At 48.9% G+C, this 7574-nt stretch overlaps 1 protein-coding gene across 1 annotated transcript; it reads left to right on the forward strand.

Moving 5' to 3' along the window:
• Positions 1 to 5395: 5395 nt before the first annotated feature.
• Positions 5396 to 7246, forward strand: LOC119269921 (aspartic proteinase nepenthesin-1-like). The gene has a single exon (XM_037551857.1). It carries the CDS (start codon positions 5604 to 5606, stop codon positions 6954 to 6956), a length of 1353 nt encoding a protein of 450 aa, XP_037407754.1. The 5' UTR covers positions 5396 to 5603; the 3' UTR covers positions 6957 to 7246.
• The last annotated feature ends 328 nt before the right edge of the window (positions 7247 to 7574 follow it).

Genomic DNA, 7574 nt, shown 5'->3' on the forward strand with positions numbered 1-7574 from the left:
GCGTCGCTTCGTGAATGAGCCGAGCCCACAACTATGCACTTTATTTTTCCTGGCCAGGAATGGCTACCCGATGGCCTATATAAGGATGTGTTGGCCAGTGCAAGCGACTCAATCTCCCTCCTTGTGCAACCCTAGCCGTCATCTATTGTTCCTCTCATTGTGCTGCTTCCGGCGATCCCCTCCCGACGACCACGTGGACGGTTGGTTGGGAGAGCAGGTGCCTCCGGAACCCAGTCCTTCGAGATTCTTCCTAGGAGAAGGGCGATAAGGTTTTTGGGGAGCATCTTGGCGCGGCTGCTCCCGATCCGTCCCCATCTCCGCCCTCTGCTGTTTCGACTAATTCCCCTGCATCGACTCCATGGACGACGACGACGACGCTATGAAGAAGGCCGCGGAAGAGGCTGAAGCCGCAGCGTCTGCTTCGGCCCTTGCCTAGCCTACCGGAGGGTATGATTTGTTCATCCCCTACTTACTTGTTCATGTGCTAGTCGTATATGTTCTGCACATAGTTATTTTGGTTCTATGTTTTATATGTTCTCACACGTTTAGCTATCAGTATGAGTTGCATATTTGCGAATGCCATGTTTATGGTTTACTCGTGAATTCGATTAATCGAATGTGCTAATATTTCTAGCACATGTGTGTTGACATGCAAGGGTGAATCTACGTGCATCGCAATGGGGGCGAATGCCCCCACTCGTTTTTTTGGGCCACTTATGCTAGGCCCAGGATATTCAGTGTTGCCCCCACTCAGGTCGAGATATTTGCCCCAACTCCTTTATTTTCCATCGTATTTTTAAAGCCCATGTATGAGAAATAGATCAGTTATTAGCCCAGCTATCCATCTATAGCGAGAATTACGAGCAGGCGAGCAGGCCTCATGCGTACGATGGTTTGCAATTCACTAGAAACCTACTCCCTCCGTTCCTAAATATTTGTTTTTTTAGAGGTTTCAAATGGTGACTATAAACGGAGCAAAATGAGTGAATCTATACTCTAAAATATGTCTATATACATCCGTATGTGATGACCATTTGAAATCTCTAGAAAGACAAATATTTAGAAACAGAGGGAGTAGTAACGAGCGTGTTCATTGCTTGTGCTTGCATGACCGCATTGCCGACCAGAAGCCCCCGCGCCGCCGCCTACGGTTGTACTGCCCTGTAGATACACGATTATCTAGCCATTAGTTCAAGAGTGAAGTGCATTGTAGTTCCTCGAACTATTTCAGAGGTGTCACGTAGGTTCTTGAACTATGAAAATCGTCATCCAGATCCTCGAAGTGCAGTAAGTATGTCATTCAGATCCAAAATCTCCTAAACCTTCTCTAACTAGCCAGCTGGCGCTGTTAACCGTGAGCATTGAACAGTAAAACAGACAGTTCAAACATCATTTTTTTATGTGATGAACATTGCATGATGAACAGTAAAAATCAGAAGAAAAAACAGGAATTCTTTGTCATCGAAGATACCTTGGCGCGTGAACAGTAAAAATGTTCATGAATATGCAAAAGTTATTCGTGACTTTAGAAAAATGTTCACAAACAAGAAATTTGAAAATATGTTTGCGAACCACAAATATTGTTCGCGGGTATGGACAAAATGTTCGTGACTTTAAAAAAATGTTGGTGAACCACAAATATTCACGAATTTAATAAATGTTAGTGAACATTTTTTTTAAAGTCGCGAATATTTTTTCCAAATTCATCGTTCGCTAACAATTTTTTAAAGTCGCGAATATTTTTTCCAAATTCATCCTTCACGAACATTTTTTTAAAGTCACGAACATTATATTAAAGTCGTGAATATTTTTTCCAAATTCATCGTTCGTGAACATTTTTTAAAGTACATTTTATTAAAGTCATGAATATTATTTTCCAAATTCATTATTTTATTAAAGTCACCAATATTTTTTACTAAATTCATCATTCGCGAACATTTTTTGAATTAATGAACATTTTTACTGTTCACGCACAAGGGTATTTTCGATGCCAAAGAATTTCAGTTTTTTTGTATTTTATATGTTCATCATGCACTGTTCATCGCATACAGAAATGATGTTCGGAACTGAGCGCTATTTTACTGTTCATGGTTCACAGTTTCACTGTTCACGATTAACGCCGCCAACTGGTCGGTTAGAGAGGGTCAGCGAGATTTTGGACCTGAATGACACACTTACTACACTTTGAGGATCTGGATGACGATTTTTATAGTTCGAGAACGTATGTGACACACCTGAAATAGTTTGAGGACCTATAGTGCACTTCACTCTTAGTTCAAATACATGTTCCCAAAAAGAAAAAAATCATGTATATCTTTGCCCCCTCTTGATTTTCATCCTGGCTCCGCCCCCGGTGACATGGGTCAAGAATTGCTGGTGTGGCTTGATATTGATGCAGACACCCTGCATGTTTAGATAAATAAATATGATTAAAATTATTCTCTTAGGTATATAGGATAAGATGGGACGTATGTGTCACCCATAATGCTATTGGACACCTAGCCCTTGGGTGGTCATAATAGATTTGCTATAATGATGTTGGAGTACGTAATAATGTCGAGTAGGAGTAGTAGAGTGTGTGAACCGTCGACCGTGACATGACAAAGCGTATTTTTGGAATGGTATATCAATGCCCTCTCCTCTCTAGCAGCTGTGTGCTGCAGGCAGAAAAATGAGGAAGGGGGCTGCATGAGGCCGGCGGAGGTTCACGTGGTGAGGCCCGTGCTTGAGAGGGGAGCCTTTTGCCAGCTGAGTACCGCAGCAGCATGCATGTGAGAAGAAATGCTTGCATGGTTTGGGTAATGCAGGATAGAGATCGATCAGGCGCAGTTAATGACGCTGCTCCTCCTTCACCGATCGATGCTCCAAAGGGCTACAACCGCGTAGCGCGTACCAGCCCTTCAATATGGGGACACATATTGAGCTTTTTAACTTTGTTTCTAGACTCAATGTTCACAATCATATATGGTACGTACTCAAAATTTGATCAGTACTTCTGTTCCAGTTCATAAAGCAGTGGATAAATATGTACTTCAGAATTTAATCATATCAAATAATGACTCTCTCGTAACTGCCCTCGCGTCGCTCGCTAGGGCGACTCGGGCGGCCACCCATCGGCCGCTGCAGGCTCCTCCTCACATCCTCTCGCCCCTCCATCGTCGCCGATCGACGTCGCCGGGCAAAGCCCCGGGCTGACGGTGGCAGCGGGCCATCCTCCCTCCCTTCCCATGTACTCCAAGGTCCTCAATGAACAATCCTTCTTACGCTGCGCTTCGGCCTGCCCATCCTTCATCGTGGCTGAGTTCCCAGTAAAGATGCGGTTGGCATGTACTCCCTCCGTTCGAAATTACTTGTCGTAAAAATGGATGTATCTAGTTGTATTTTAGTTCTAGATACATCCATTTCCGAGACAAATAATTCCGAACGGAGGGAGTACAAATCACTGGAAATCGCCGATGTGCACAGATCCACTCCATGGAAGGGCGGCGACGCATGGCCCTATACAAGGGCGGTGGCTAGCGACCCTGCTATGGTCATGGGCACGTCAGATGCCGATGAGCTTCCGGTGGCGGCGTGAGGACGTGGTTGAGGCGTGACAGTGGACGTGCTCAAGACGGGCACAGTGCTCCGATTGGAAAGCATGACGCCGAACCGGGTTATGCGTTGCTGATCTAGCGGCGGCCGCTCTCCACGCCGGCGATGTAGATCTGTGGCTCGTGCTCCTGTTTTGGCCATATCGGCCCTTGGGCTAACGGACCTGGACAGAGCTTCTCTGACGAGGCGGTAGTCAGACAGTGGTGTGCTCCATTCTTGGTGATGGTCATTAGCGACCACTCCGGCCTACGGCGATGGCCTCGCTGCGGACTATGGTGGCCATCGAAAGATCATTGAGAGGGTTTCTCTCTTCAGATCAGGTGGTTGACTTCGGCGGAAATGCAAAATATCGACGATAACTTGATGCAGAGGAATGGTTGTGTAGCCACGTTGTTCACATCGCATAACTGCTGGGATCGTGGAAAAGTGGTGGCGACAACACATTAGTGACTAATGGCGGTGCTACTCGAGTACCCAGTCTCAAGCTCCGAGGTGAAAGCCTAGGTCTGACCTGAGTTGGTTATACCTGGCAATGGTGATGTTTTTACGTCGTTATCTTGTTAAAGACATTGCCTGGATATGCTCTGACTCGATCTTCAAGGTGAGAACTTTGATTCTGACCTTTGGTGGTTGGATCCGGCGACGACGACGCTTGAGCGTCGCTCCCTTCCTGAAGGTGTTGCCGTTGAAGAATCTCATCGTCCATGTGGTGTCATGAGATGAATGATGCAGATATGGTCATTGTTGTAGTTTGTCGACCGTGGATTTGTTCATTTTGGAGTTTTTTTCCTCGCATATGCATAGGTTTGGTCTTATATGACTTTGCTATTTGCCGGCGTCTTTTGTGTGTGTGTGTGTTTGTGTTGGCTGTGTGCATCCTAATTGTGCAGAGGCCGGCTGTGTGCTCGGTGTGTTTATATCCTCTTGATGCTCCATATTAAGCCAATAAAATTCACCTTTATCGAAAAAAATTGAACAGAATGTGCACAAATTTGCGCTACAAGTCCCTCGTCCTTGTTTGACGGAAGGGAGTCATGTACACGGCGGAAGCACCTGTAATTAAGATCATTAGGATCCTACTTACTCTCTGTAAACAAATATAAAAGCGTTTAGATCATTAAAATAGTAATAAAATTGCTTTTATATTTTTTTAGAAAGAGTACAATGCTAATGTTTGTCAGATGAATTTATTTTCACTTTTTTCCCCAAGTGATTTGATTAGTACATGCATGTGTTGGTGGAAGGCTATTTGCCTCTCTGTTTTTTTTTTCCAACGCATGTTTGGCGAAAAGCATTAGTGATCACACGGAGGTATAGGGTTTGATGGATGACTCCTCCTTGTTCGTTTGCGGGTCGGTGTTGGATATGCCCTAACTAATTAAAAAAGTCTAATAAAGTATTTCAAGACAGAGGGAGTAAATACATGTGTTCTCCCGTAATGACGTTCGAAACTTTGGGCAATTTGTGCGACCATGCATCCTGTTAACTGTGCTCCAGCATTACATCGGTGTTACTAGTAGGTAATAAGTAATCTCGAGTAGCAGAGAGTGTGTGAACTGATGACCGTGACATGACATGCGTATTACAGTATATTTTTTCGAAATGGTAGATCAATGTCCTCTCCTCTCTAGCAGTCGTGGGTGCATGAGGCCGGCAGAGGTGCATGGTGAGGCCCGTGCTTGAGAGGGGGCCTTCTGCCAACCGAGTACTACGCAGCAGCATATACGCATATAGATAGAGAACAAATGCTTGCATGGTTTGAGCAATGCAGGATAGAGATAGACCAGGCGCAGTTAATGATGCTGCTCCTCCTTCCCCGGTCGATGAGGGCTACGACCGCGTAGCGCGTACCAGCTTCAAATTAAAGCACCCACTCCTCCTCGGCGGGCGTCCATGTGCACGTCGCTGCGGCGTCGCCTCTCCAGCAAATATCAGTTTCCGTATATATCGTGTCGCCAGGGCCAACACGGCGGCCTAGCTTACCTTGTAGTTCATCCAGAGAACACACAATGGCCGTAGCGATGCCAGCTGCGCGCTCGCTTCTCCTGCTTCTCCTCCTGGTTGCGCCGCTGGCGCCGGGCTCGTCGGAGGCGGCAGTCCGGCCGAACCCCAAGATCGTCAACTGGGTCGGAGACAATGCCCGCGCCTCCACGCCCGACAGCTTCGGCGCCCTCGTCTTCGACCTCTCCGTCGGCACGCCGCGGCAGACCCTCTCCTTCGTCATGGACATCACCGAGCAGCTCGTCTGGGCGCAGTGCGGCCAACATGGGTTCACGCAGTCGCAGGCGCCCACCTTCAGGCCCGGCAGCTCCTTCGCCCCGATTGGCTGCAAGGACACGGCATGCCAGAGCCTGGCCCCCGACGACAACTGCATCCACCCCGACGACCACTGCAATTACGCATGGGACTTCCAGCGCCACGGCAGCGGCTCCATGTCCGGCTACCTCGCCACCGAGACGTTCAGCTTCGGGGCCAAGTCCGTCCCCGGCATGGTGTTCGGCTGCAGCGACAACGTCACGGCGCGGGCCCTCGGCGGCGTCTCTGGCTTCGCCGGATTCGGCAGGGCCCCACTCTCCCTCGTCTCGCAGCTCCACGTCTCCAAGTTCTCCTATTTCATCGACGACAACAACGGCGACGACAACAGCTTCCTCGGCTTGGGCGACGCGGGCGCCGCGCCGGCTTTGGGCAACAACAGCACGCCGCTGCTGCTGGCCACGACCAAACAGGACAGTTACCTCTACTACGTCAACCTCACCGGCATTCAGGTCGACGGGGAGCTCCTCGCCGACATCCAGGCGGGGGCCTTCGCCGTCAAGGAAGACGGCTCCGGCGGGGTGTTCCTCAGCACAACAATTCCCTACACATTCCTCCCAGAGGCCGCGTACCAGGTTCTGAGGCAGGAGCTCGCGAGCAGGATTCGGTCACAGGGCGTAGCTCCGATGAACGCCACATCCGACGACCTGTACTTCCTCAAGGAGAACTTCCGCAGCGTTAAGGTTCCAAGGCTAGCGCTGGTGTTCGACGGCGCCGACGCGGCGATGGAGCTCAATGTGAAGAACTACTTCTCCATCTACGACGAATGGCGCACGTGCCTCACCATACTGCCGTCGCCGAACGGCGCGGCCGTCCTGGGCAGCCTGCTGCAGACGGGCAGGACCATGACCTACGACATTCATGGCGACGGCGGCCAGCTGACATTCGAGCCGGTGGCAGCGGGTGGCCCGGACCCGGCGCTGGCGCATGCGGGTGGCCCGGACCTGGCGCCGGCCCATGCGCATGCGGGCGCCCCTGCGCCGGCGCGCGGGTCGCTCGTCATAACAGGCACTCTTCTGGCCTGGGTGCTCCTCTTCCAGCAGTTCTAGGCTTCTAGCTAGATCATGCGGCAATAATCCTGGAGAAGATCGATGCTGTTAACCGCAGAGGATGATGCATGTGTTGTTGTTGGTCTACGTGTGTAGTTCTGTGTTGGACATCTGCATGTGTTCGCTACCAGGCTAGCTATCCCCTCGAGTGCATGTCTTGTTGCTTTAGCTATTGTAATTTCTGCCGTTGATGATCCCCAGGAAGACATTTCTCGATGTTAAATAGTGCTTAGCACATTTTCAACACGGACGCTTAAACTGTCCGGACCGCACGGTTCTGACGTGTTTTACTATCCAATGTGGTTTGACTGATTACACCACAGGTGTCTGAAGTTGGCAACAAAAATCAGTTTGGTGCTAAAACTTGCGGCGTATATTGAATCGGTGATAAAACTTGGCTTTGATATACATCTACGATGCAAATCATGTTTGTTTATATACGCACAGGGTGCTACGAGGCACGCCAATGTGACGTGGGACCCAGTTTCAGTGACAAGTAGTTAGAGACAAGGGCGTGTGGTTTGATTTTTGTGGGAAACACCATGGATTTTTATCATCACGAAAAAGCCACTTATTTTTTTTCTTAGATGAGTCCCTAAAATGTAGTTACGTCTCTAT

Source organism: Triticum dicoccoides, chromosome 3A, assembly GCF_002162155.2.
Source record: "Triticum dicoccoides isolate Atlit2015 ecotype Zavitan chromosome 3A, WEW_v2.0, whole genome shotgun sequence".
Classification (NCBI taxonomy): domain Eukaryota; kingdom Viridiplantae; phylum Streptophyta; class Magnoliopsida; order Poales; family Poaceae; genus Triticum; species Triticum dicoccoides.